Raw genomic sequence first — 12,728 nt, 5'->3', positions numbered from 1 at the left:
GATTTTTTAAATTTGATTCTTTTAGCTTTTGAGACAAAATCAGCCCTCCCCATTTTTTTAAAATGGTAAACATTTTTAGCTTTAGGAATGCTAAATAAAGCTTAGTTTCATAATTTTTCCTCGAGTTTTCTATGTGTTATTAATGTTGCTCAGTAACACAGTTTTGTTATGCAGCATATGTACAATAGTGTCACAGGCAGAAGTAGACTTATATGAAGTGCATTAAAACAAGTGATGTAATACACGAACATTCCGACAAGGGGTTGTCTGGTTGAAAGTAAGCACAGAAGAGTATGAGGGAATCAAGTCATTTGATATGAATGCTTTTCTTAAATAAATACTGTTTAAAATTAAATGAACGCTATCACTGAAGCAGAATACTTCTGAAAGGGTGAAAGTGAATGCTTAAGTGCATTAATACTAGGAAAACAAGGACATGTGCATGTGTGTGATTTGGATTTTTAATGTAGCGTTAACAATTTTTCAGTTATGTCACTACGATGTCTCCAGTGTGGCAGTTTTTAGTGATGTCTAGCATTGGGGCATCATGTCGCAGACATGTAATGTGATGTTCCACCCAGTCACATTATCCTGACACCAGGCCGACCAGTTCTACCACTAACCTCTTAATGCTGGGCGCCAAGCAAGGAAGCTGTTAGTACCATTTTTAGAAGTCTTTGGTATGACTCGGCCAGGGGTCGAACCCACGACCTCCTGCATCCAAGGCAGATGCTCTAACCACCAGGCCAATGGAGCAGTAGAATGAGAAGTACTTTGAATGTCACATTATTAGCCTGCTCCGTTTTTCAAAATTTCCTGTTTTAAGCCCACCTTGTGTTTTTTTAAAAAAAATTGTGCACAAGGTTTCTTCTTTCACTCAGTGACCTTGGCCTCTAACCTTTAGAACCAAAAAGCAAAAGGGTTCTTCCTTATCCCAAGTGCAATCCATTCACAAAGTTTGATATCTGTTGAATATGAAGAACTCGTTATTGTGCAGAAACTATTTTTCTTCTTTCAGTCACAGTGACCTTAATCAAGGCTTCTGACCCTAAAAATTGGAAGGGTTGTTCCATTTGATGGTTAGCAATCTGAATTATTGTGCAGAAATGAAATTGGTAACAGACAGACAGATGGACAAGCAATGCTGTAACATAATACGCCTTACCTTATGGTTATCAATATGTCAAATTCAAAAGCAAGGCAGTTTTGATCATTAGGATACAGGGTCAAAACAACTTACTTTCTGGATGGTGAGGAAAGGAGTCATTATGATTGCAGCACAAATTTGAAATTGTGACAAATATAATTTGATATTTTGATCTATTTGCCTGTGAATTAAAGTTATCTATGATGAAAAAATCTGTCTTTGAAAAGAGGTATGAGTTACATCCCTTTTCATTAGGGTCAAGGGTCATTCAATATCTGCAATTTGTCTGTAAAGTCAGGCAAAGTCTCAGTTCATGGGTAACAAAGAATAGCCATAACCTCCTTTTGATTTCCTATTCAACCCATGTTTCAACCATAAGCAGATGTCTGTTGGTTGTGTTGAGTTCATCCAGATATTTTTGGTTAAAACAAGAACAGCTGTTCTCTTTTACATTAAGCTGCAAGTAAGTAGTGAAATTAATGTTTTGTCATGGTACACAAAACAAACTAAAATCAGTGATTATTTTCAGTCAGTAATGATTTAATTTACGGGATGGATTAAAGTGAGCAGGATACCGTAATCTTTCGAGGAATGTAAATTTGAAAGAAAACAAACATATATGGATATGTTATGATTTTGCTGAATAATGCATATAAAGCAAGATTTATAATGTAATAATAATAATAATAATAATAATAATAATAACAACAACAATAATAATAATAACAATATCAATGCAGTGTATCTGTTCAAAAACAAATTTTGAAAAGTAGATCAGTTTACAGATGTTACATGTGTACAATGGTCAGCTTTGCCTTTTCCCATGGGTGGCTGCTGTCAACAGATTTGACTGTATTTATATGGTATGTATAGAGCTTGGTGGTACATCAGTACAATCCAAGCTATACAAAGCTAAGTAAGTTTAGGTATCCCCAACATAAAACAATTATAAAGCTCAAAAGGGTACAATCCTTAAAATAAACAGTCCAATTTCCACTCTTTTAAAAGTCCACATCATTTTCAAGTGGAACATCACTGCAGGACACATCTCAGGGCAAAAAGGATGTCTCAATTAGACAAATCTTATGACATGCAGTATGGTACATTGGGCCTTTCATGATCCCAAAGTCTGCAGGGACAAACAGAAAAAAACACTATAAACATTGAAGAAGAAAAACGAAAATGTACCCAAAAAAATAATAACATTGAAACTGAAGAACTGTGAATAGAAAAACAAAAACATATGGACCACTGGTTTTATGTGCATTCAAAATTTCACAGAAACATTTTTAATGGTTTTTGCCAAGGACTGAAGTAAACAGTGAATGAATGAATATAAACAGCCAAACACATTAAAAAATACTGAAACTGATGAATTGTGAATAGAAAAAGGAACCACTAGCCTAAATATTGTAGCAGGTTTAGTATGTAGTTGGTATTGAGACTGGCAGAGTTCAACTGATGATGATGATGATGATGATGATGGTTGTAGTGGTGATGATGATGATGATAATAGTAGTGGTGGAGATGACGATGATGATGATGATGATGATGATTAGACAAAGTTCATAATGAGATAACACTGTCTTATCATGTCCAAAGCAAAAGTTTTCTTATAGGTAGAAATCTACTTGTACCACACTGAGGAGAACAGTCCTGACCTTCAGATCATAAAACGTGAAATTTAATTTGAGCTTGAGATTTTTGCTTGAGCAATCATAAAGGACATTATTTTTGTGACATCATTTTAAACTGACTGGGAAAGTTTAAAGCCTTATGATCTCCATACAAGTTCTCTATAAAGGGCTGCAAGAGAAAATAGAAAAATCAATAATGCAAGAATATTATTAGTGTAAAGGACTTATTTTCCTAGAAAAAACCCAAGACTAAACAAGCAAGTATTTAGCCTGGATAACATTGGCTCAATTACTAAACATACCATCTATACTTCCTTAGAAGTAGAGTCCAGCTAAACTGCACAGACCTAGATCTGCCTTCACACAATGCATCACCAGTTCTGGGTCTATGAAGATTGTTAGGAGAAATCAGTAGAACATACAAGATGAACCCCGATCTGTTGGCACATTATTGTTTGCAGTTTGACTCAAATCGTAAGTATATATGAAAATAGTGACTGGTCAGAATCTAGTATGAACAAATTTAATGTTATAACGATCCCCATGGAAGTCGGTTAAATCTGGCAAATGCATAAACATATACTAGATGTGGGCCATACCATAAATTCACTTGTCCACACAGCAATATTAGTAACCAAATAAAACTCACTTGTCCACACAGGAAGATTAGTAACCAAATAAAACTCACTTGTCCACACAGCAAGATTAGTAACCAAATCAAATCATCTAAATATATGTGACACAAAGACTTTGTAATCTCATCCTACAGTGATTTTTGCCATTAAAGAAACAGCATGCAACTATATGCATCATGATACTTACCCTGTGCAGATATTGTACCATTGGCAATTAGTTCTCTTAATTTTTTCTTTAGTTCTCGACTAGTCACCTTATAATAATAGAGATCTTTCTGTAGTTTCTCTATCCTGGAAAGAAAGAATATTTTTGTGAATGAATTTACCTTCAATGAAAACTATGAGACACAAGAGTTCAACTGAACGTTATTACTCTCATTTCTATGTATATGTGATGTGGTTTCTTTGCCTGTTTAGAAATCCATGTGTTATAAAGTGGGCCAATGAGAAAAAACATGTGTGATACTGTTTTCCTATATGAGAAAGCCAAGTGTGATACACCAAGGATATCAAAACTTTTTGATATGAGAAGGAATTGTTTGGTGAGTGAAGTGGGAAACACTGTATTGTCATGAGTGGTGAAGCCACAAGAGATAAAGCAAAATGTTTCCAATTCACACTGTGAAATATATCCTTATAAATGCTAATAAAATCTATACATTTTCTTTTATATTTTGTAAGGCAAAACCATCAACTTGTGTGGAGTCTTTCTCCAACAATAATTTTTGGACAGCAACCAATAAGAATTTTATCTTGTACAAATAATGGTTCAAATTGTGTACTCTGTCAAATTAATGACTGTTTTCAACAAAAAATAAGAGAATTTTATATTTGTGAACACATTTCTTGCAGAGAATATGTAAACTTTGTTGGGGTAGGGGTACTATAGAAATATCATGGAATGGTCACATCTGAGATTTTAGAGCATAAAATCTTTAAAGGAAAGATTTTTATAATTGAGAGTTTACTTATATGGATTTTGTTTCCTTATTTTGTTCATGTTTGCATTCAAACATGAACTTTTGGCCTTGGAAACTTGCAGTCAAGTTTGGCAACAAATGCTGCACCCAAATTTTGATTGTTCCTTAATTTAGTTTGCAATGAATACGTTCAATGTCTGATTTCTCCATCGGTTATGAACTTGATTATGATTGTGCTGAAAGTTGAAATGGCAACTTAAACAATTTTATTACTATATTTAACCAAGAGTTTGCTGCAGGGTGTACAAGGCACAATGAACGGGTTACAAAATTTTTAATAGCAATAGCGAATTAAGTTCAGTCACTAATTATTTGCTGGATTCATTTGGAAAACTAATTAAAAAAGTCTAATACCTGAATCCTTCCTTTCGTTCTTTGTTCATTTTTAGGCATTTTTTAATTGTGCCTCCTTATTGATTAAATAAATGTATACTAGAGGGTCTGCCATCTTGACATATTTTAAGATATGTTCATCCTGAGAGAAAGACAGAGAGACAGAAAGAAAAAGAAAGAAAGAAAGAAAAGAAGAAGAAGAAAACCGATACAGGCCTAAATATGGAAAATCTTGATTCAAATAACATACTTAATGGCAGATATATCTCCTAAATGGGAAAAAAGTAGTTCCAAATGTAATATACCCACTGTGGCAATAAAAGTGATATTGTCACTGTGACAACATCATTTTTCTCCCACTGACAAATTTCAATCTCATTATGAAATATGTAATAAAGTTTGCTATGTGGGATACAGTGTGCCTGTGTGAAAGTCATGTGGGAAATAGTCTGCCTGAGTGAAAAAGCAATGTGGACAGAGTTTGCCTCTGTGAGAAAGAGATGTGGGATTGTCTGCCTATATGAGAAAGCCATGCATGATACAGTTTGCCTATATGAGAAAGCCATGCATGATACAGTTTGCCTATATGAGAAAGCCATGCATGATACAGTTTGCCCATATGAAAAAGCCATGTGGGATAAGTTTGTCTATGTTAGAAAACCATGTAGGATACAGTCTGTATATGTGAGACAGCCATGTGGGATACATTTTGCCTATATGAGAAAGTTATGTGGAGATAGACTGCCTAAGTGAGAAAGCCATGTGCATACCTGCTAACCTCACAATGTTGGTTCTTTTTCTGAGATTCAGAAAGTGTGTTTTGATGTTCCAAATGTGTGTGTGTGTGTGAAGAAGCAGTGCTCACAAGTTCAAAAGATGACATTGTACATAACCACTCACAAAACTGGAAATTAAAACTTGAAGAAAACTAAAATAAAATATGTTTTCTTTGAAGCATTTAATATACTTTCAAATGAAAATTGATGGTTGATTTTTTTGAACCAGGATATTTTTTAATATTTTACATCAAGACAATGGAATTTTCCAACTAATATATAGATTTATCATCAATAAAAGGAACATATGAACACTCACATATTCATGGCCACATTAAATAAAAGTTTAAAAAGTACCAAGTTTTTGTCCTTAAAATCCCTGAACTGTGAAAGACTGTCTTAATTAGATGCAGTCTTTACTGCTCTCAAAAGTTCAATGAGAGGTTTGATTTGAAGGTGATGCAAGTGTCCCCCTGTAGAACCTCATTTTTTTTATTTGAAAAGTAACTATTTGTACCTTCCATCATTTATTAAGTTATCTCCACCAGACATGCGTGAGTTGTTCTCCATCAGTTGATGCATAAGGAGTTGTATTTTCTGCTCATACTCCTTCTGTTGAGTGGTCAGTCTGCGGTCCATCTCCACTACTGACCGCTGCAAAGAGGCCTCCAATTCCTGGATCAATCTTTCCTGCTCATCAATCTTCACCTGGAAAGATAAAACTAAGCTTCATGTTGTTTCCTGTTAACCCATCTGATATACCAATTCAAGTACAATGGTTAGAAAGACCAATTCAAGTACAATAGTAAAAAACCCATTTTTCATAAATCAATTCAAGTACAGTGGTTTGAAAGAATGATTCTAGTACAATGGTTTGAACCTATTTGATAGACCAATTCAAGTACAATGGTTGAAACCAATTTGATGGACCAATTCAAGTACAATGGTCAAAACCAATTTGATAGACCAATTCAAGTACAATGGTTTGAACCTATTTGATAGACCAATTCAAGTACAATGGTCAAAACCAATTTGATGGACCAATTCAAGTACAATGGTCAAAACCAATTTGATAGACCAATTCAAGTACAATGGTCAAAACCTATTTGATAGACCAATTCAAGTGCAATTGTTTGAACCTATTTGATAGACCAATTCAAGTTAAATGGTTTTAACCAATTTGATAGTCCAATTCAAGTACAATGGTTGGGACCTATTTGATAGACCAATTCAAGTACAATGGCTGGAACCTATCTGATAGACCAATTCAAGTACAATGATTGGAACCTATTTGATAGACCAATTCAAGTACAACGGCTGGAACCTATTTGATAGACCAATTCAAGTACAATGATTGGAACCTATTTGATAGACCAATTCAAGTACAATGGATGGAACCTATTTGATAGACCAATTCAAGTACAATGATTGGAACCTATCTGATAGACCAATTCAAGTACAATGATTGGAACCTATTTGATAGACCAATTCAAGTACAATGGCTGGAACCTATTTGATAGACCAATTCAAGTACAATGATTGGAACCTATTTGATAGACCAATTCAAGTACAATGGATGGAACCTATTTGATAGACCAATTCAAGTACAATGATTGGAACCTATCTGATAGACCAATTCAAGTACAATGGTTTGAACCTATTTGATAGATTGATTGACTGGTTGTATTTTAACAGCGCATCAGCACTGTTAGGCTATTTAGCGCCAAACAAAATGTTACATGCATAATCTTTTTTTAAATTAAAAAAGGTCATATCAACCAGCGATATCAAAAATAATTTTGTTGAAATTAAACGATAGGATGGCAACAGCGAAAAATAAATATTCCCGATCAACGGCGGATGCAAATGGTGTATGTTAATGAAGAGTGATGAAAAGGTATTAAAAAAGGAACGATATATACATTGTATACAACTGCACTAGGTGATAGCACAACAGTTAGAGCCCAGAGCAAATGTTCACTGCTTTCAGGAACTCTACAACACAAGTGATGTCTACTGCATCAAAAAGTTCCCCCATGTCATGCACACCGTAATACCGATCACGCATAGGTTGCAGGTTGAAACACTCTATCACAAAGTGCCCAACAGTAAATGGCTCATTGCATGAAACGCACCCTGGTGGGCCCTCACCCTTTAGCATGTGGGAGTGGGCCACACAAGTATGACCAATTCAAACTCGTGCAATGAACACATCCTCCCCATGCATAGCCCTGCAGGAAGGTGTCCACTCTCCCAGGGCTGGCTTGATGGCATGAAGTCCACCAGCGACTGCATCACTCCATGACACCTGCCACCTCTGATGCAAAGTCTCCCTGACACCAGGTTTAAAATCAGTATATGGTACCTTAAAACCAGATAGTTCCTGAGATTGGGCCACCTTAGCAGCGCGATCCGCCCCATCACCACCTTCAACACCAACATGGCTAGGCAGCCAGCAGCACATGATATTGTGCAAAATTTTTCAAAGATTTGATAGACCAATTCAAGTACAATGGTTTGAACCTATTTGATAGACCAATTCATATGCAATTTTTTTTAATGATTTGATAGGCCAAGTCTGGTACAATCATTTTAACGCATTTGATAGACCAATTCAAGTATAATGGTTTTCATATAACTTTTTCATCTAATAGATGTTGAAATTCAACATTTTATTTAAAAAATATATTTTTTATTGCATAATTTTGGTCATAAGACCCAAAGCATTTCATCCAAAATTCATTATAATGAGAGGTAGTATAACAAGGGATAAACATATTTTATATATAAACATACCCATACAAATTTTAGCTTGCCTTCAATGGGTTCTCCATTAAAAAGAAATTGTTCAATTCTGTGAGATTCTGCTTTTGTGATGTTATATATATATATATATATATATATATATATATATATATATATATATATATATATATATATATATATATACACACATATATACATACATACATACATACATACAAACATACATAAAGAATACAAATCATATGGTGAATAACAATCCTTTCAAGTGCACTGGATCCAGCAAGGGTTCACGTGTGTCAGGGATTGATTAAGAATAATGTAATAAACTGACAACGAACAGTGCAAAACTAGTATCTAACTAGCCTGGCACTTTTGACCCTTTAATGAATCTTTTTCAAAGGCAAATATAAAACATAGACAAGACAAACAAATAAAACAGAAAAATGGTTTTGTTTGTGAAACTTTACATGGCTGTTTCTACAGGAATTCAACCTTTTAACTTTATTATGTGTCAACTAATTTATTTAAGCTTGTTGCTGATACTGGAAAATATTTGTATTGTATATTTGGTTAATTCAAAAGTATAAACTGTTATGTACATATCAGAGATTTTATTTTGCAACTGTGGGGGAGGGTAGAGGGCAGGACTGCTTTATTATCATTAATATAACATGAATCATTTATAATTGGTTATTCATCAAGAGCAATAACCTTACTTGAACAATGGTAATCATGCAGTTGGAAAAGGTGGTCTGGTGTGATGGCTAGCACTGCAACTCTATGTACATTATGACTGACTGACCAAAGGGAAAACAATTTCTTGAGGAAGATATCTCCTTGATAATACTTACCTGATCATAACACATTCACCAATTACTGCACAAATTCAACCCTCCCAAGCTGAACATGAGTACAACACATGATGCATCATACATCCATGTTGTGACTTTTTCCAATTACTGATCTCAACCTTCGAGTTGGGGACTTAATTAGTGTGTCAGATGTTGACCTGGGTAAAGTTTCAATAAACAGGCTACTGACTACTGTGACCATGAGGCAGGGGGTATGACTGTAAATATGCAAAACACTGCCAAGTCAAGATATATAGAAAGTTAATGTTTCATTAAAATACCTTTGCTGGTTACAAAGTTATACCCTTACTTGTATAGAGGTCACAGATTAATATTTTCCACTGCTACGACCATGACCTTGAGTCAGGGAGCATGGCTATGGTATGTTACACATGACCAAAGCCTGAGATATAACTCAAGGTAATATAATTTGAATTTCCTGTCATTTTCCACAGGCTTATATAAATAGTGATTGTCAGTCAATTAAATAATCTGTGCAACAGTGGTTGTTTAGCTCTTATCACTTTTAACTTGTAATCACCTAAATAACAATCAGTTTGGGATCCATGAGAACTCAGTTGGTAGAGAGTTAGATACATAATCTAAGGCTAGCAAGTTTGATAATTTCACAGGCCAGCACAATACTGCCTGCCTTGTTGTGTCCTTGGGATAGGCACTGAGCTTCAATTCTCTCAACACGATACAGCCAATAATGTGTTAAAAATGCCATTAAAACATACAAAAACAAACAAAAGGCAATCAACTGCATAAATTCCCCATCAGTTATATTTTTCCATCAGCAAGAATGTTTACTGTCTATACAGGCAGGCTACTGGTTAAGGACAAGAAAGGTCTTTCAATCTCTTTTCATAATATTACTGAAAATTGTGCCTTTATAAACACAACAGTGTCTGGAGGGGGTGGATTATAAATTCTGTTTTCACATGACATGGCCAGTTCTGGCAGGTATGATAATGTACAAGCTAAAAAATATCATCTCTGATCTGTATCTCACACCTTGGATGATGTCAGCTAAGAAACAGTTGTGCTTGAATGCTACAGTAGTGGCCTCATAAACAAAATATGTATAAAAAAATTCATCTAGTCTTATGTTAGCTCCTTGCAGGCTGAGTTGATAACCAATATATATATATATATATATATATATATATATATATATATATATATATATATATATATATATATATATATATATATATCTCAAAGACAAATCTGAGCCTGTAAAAACATGTGGGATCTCCCGTTTCTGATTGCCTTAGTTCACTTCAGGTACCCCTTCAAAGCCCTGCTAGGTTCCTGTATCTTACTGCCTCAGTTCACTTCATGTACCACTTCACTGACCTGCTAGGGTCCGGTATCTTACAGCCTCTTTCACTTCATGTACCACTTCACTGCCCTGCTAGGGTCCTGTAGCTTACTGCCTCAATTCACTTCAGGTACCACTTCATTGCCCTGCTAGGGTCTGTATATGACTGCCTCTTTCACTTCATGTACCATTTCAATACCATGATAGGGTCCTGCAACTAAATGCCTCAGTTCATTTCAGGCACACTTCTGAGCTCTACTACAGTCCTGCAGATGCTGATAACTGGTCTTAAGAAGACTGTGGTTTCAATCCAAAGGACTGATTTCCAATGAGATGAAGCCTGTATCTGGCAGTGAAAGAAGGGCCTTTCATGAGAGAAACTGAACCATCATGACTGAACTAAAGAGAGTTTTGGCTGGCCAATAAGGTGTATCCCAATGATTCTGTCATCTGTAGTGACACTGACTAGGAAGCAGGTCTAATATGAGAAGTGATTCATGGAGGAACAAGACAGTAGTTCAAATGGCGCCTTATTTAGCCATATTTGAACTCATAGATGGTTAAATTCTGAACAAAGAGCAAAATCTTCTGATCGAGTCAAAAGCAAATTTTTTCAAAATTCTGTAAAAGACATATGATGTTTCCAAGGACCAAGTCTTTTAATCGTGTCAAATAAACGTTTGTTAAATTCTGTAAGAGACCAATGAGTTTCCATAGGTCTGGTAATGGACAATGGGGATGGTTCACCAAATCTGGTGCAGGTGTGTGTGTGATTTGGATTTTTAACATAGCTTTAACAATTTTTCAGTCATATTGCTACAATGTCTGCAGTGTGGCAGTTTATAGTGATGTCTAGCACAGACATGTGGCATGATGTCCCACCCAGTCACATTATCCTTACACCAGGCCGACCAGTCCTAACACTAACCACTTAATGCTGAGCGCCAAGCGAGGCAGCTGTTAGTACCATTTTTGTAAGTCTTTGGTATGACTATGCCAGGGATCGAACCCATGACCTCCCGCATCTGAGGCAGACACTTTAACCACTAGGCACCACTGAAGCAGTTTCTGGTGCTGGTAATGCTGGGTATCCATGTCAGATTTTATGATGGTACTGATATAACTGAATGTTGGATGCTGTCTACATACTGAAACTGGGACTGAGTATGCCAAAAACTTGATCAATGTACCTAGTCCCAGCAGTAGAAGGCACAAGTTGAGGCAGTGCCAGAGCTGGAGTGGACATGGCATGTACTTGGCTGACATCTGGTGCCAATATCCAGGGATGACTATTCTAGGAATGATGACTGTAGGCAGTTCTGGGGTCTGCATGTGGTAAAAGAACCAGTCATTCCAAACAGTCTTTATCCTGTTTATTCTGCTGAGTTACAGTTACACTTCTGTGTTGATTCCCAACATTTCCTCAAATATTTACAATTTCAAAAAGTTGCAAAAGTTTAAATGACACCTTGAAAAATACTGAAAACTTAATTATAGCATGGTAATTCAAACTCTGCAGAACATTGCATTTAATTTTAAAGTAAAGATTCACCAAACTGATTATACTTACCTCCATGGTACTGAATTTTAGACTGGTCTTGCGTTCATTCTCTCTCAGACTGACAACTTTCTCAAAATATTTAGCAAGCAGACTCTTTGTCTCTTGGGAAGTCAGAGCATTAAGTCGGTTCAACAGATTGTCCTCACTCTGAAAAATAGATTGATCACACAAGTGAATAGTGGTAACAAACCAAGAGTTTCCCTGGAATATTATATCTCATATATGAACCAAGCTTTGATGCATGTTAAAAGACTTTCCTAAAGCCTTAACACAAATATTTTAATAAAAATCTTAACAGTTTAAGTGATACCTGCATCTCATTATCATTATTAATGACAATGTATTTTTGAAGAGCAAACATCATGAGTAACACTAATGCAAACCGAAGTTACAAATTTATAATAAACTTCTGATTTTCATTTTTGGTGCTGAAAATAACTAAATTTCAACAATGGTTTTCATAATTATTTACTTTGATGAAAATGAGTTATGCCATATTATAACACAACTGAAATTTTGCATGCAAAACAACAAAAATATAAACAGGTCTTGGCTCAATGTAAATGCTTTGATTCTATATTGGTCTGACTTGCTCTTCAGATAAGAAGCAGAATAGCAATCTTGGTGCACATGTCAGTGGTCCTCTGATAACTTTGCAACTGATGATAAATGAAACAGGGATGAAAATTAACAATAAAATCCTCAAACAAAAACG

At 35.3% G+C, this 12,728-nt stretch overlaps 1 protein-coding gene across 1 annotated transcript in view; it reads right to left on the bottom strand.

Annotated features, from left to right (window-relative positions):
* The window catches only part of LOC149785310 (kinesin-like protein KIF27), a 168,864-nt gene that overhangs the window by 25,334 nt on the left and 130,802 nt on the right, over nucleotides 1-12,728 (bottom strand). Inside the window, exons 31-33 of the mRNA XM_089979203.1 lie at nucleotides 12,023-12,160; nucleotides 6,026-6,216; nucleotides 3,607-3,710 (exon numbers count right to left, since the gene is read on the bottom strand). Of these exons, the coding sequence (XP_089835329.1) occupies nucleotides 3,607-3,710; nucleotides 6,026-6,216; nucleotides 12,023-12,160 (433 nt within the window). The remainder of the gene's footprint in view (nucleotides 1-3,606; nucleotides 3,711-6,025; nucleotides 6,217-12,022; nucleotides 12,161-12,728) is intronic.

The sequence above is a fragment of the Sinohyriopsis cumingii genome, chromosome 13, assembly GCF_028554795.1.
Source record: "Sinohyriopsis cumingii isolate HCF-2022 chromosome 13, ASM2855479v2, whole genome shotgun sequence".
NCBI lineage: Eukaryota > Metazoa > Mollusca > Bivalvia > Unionida > Unionidae > Sinohyriopsis > Sinohyriopsis cumingii.
The sequence above is the reverse complement of the archived record's forward strand: the minus strand, read 5'-3'. Positions and strand labels throughout refer to the sequence as shown.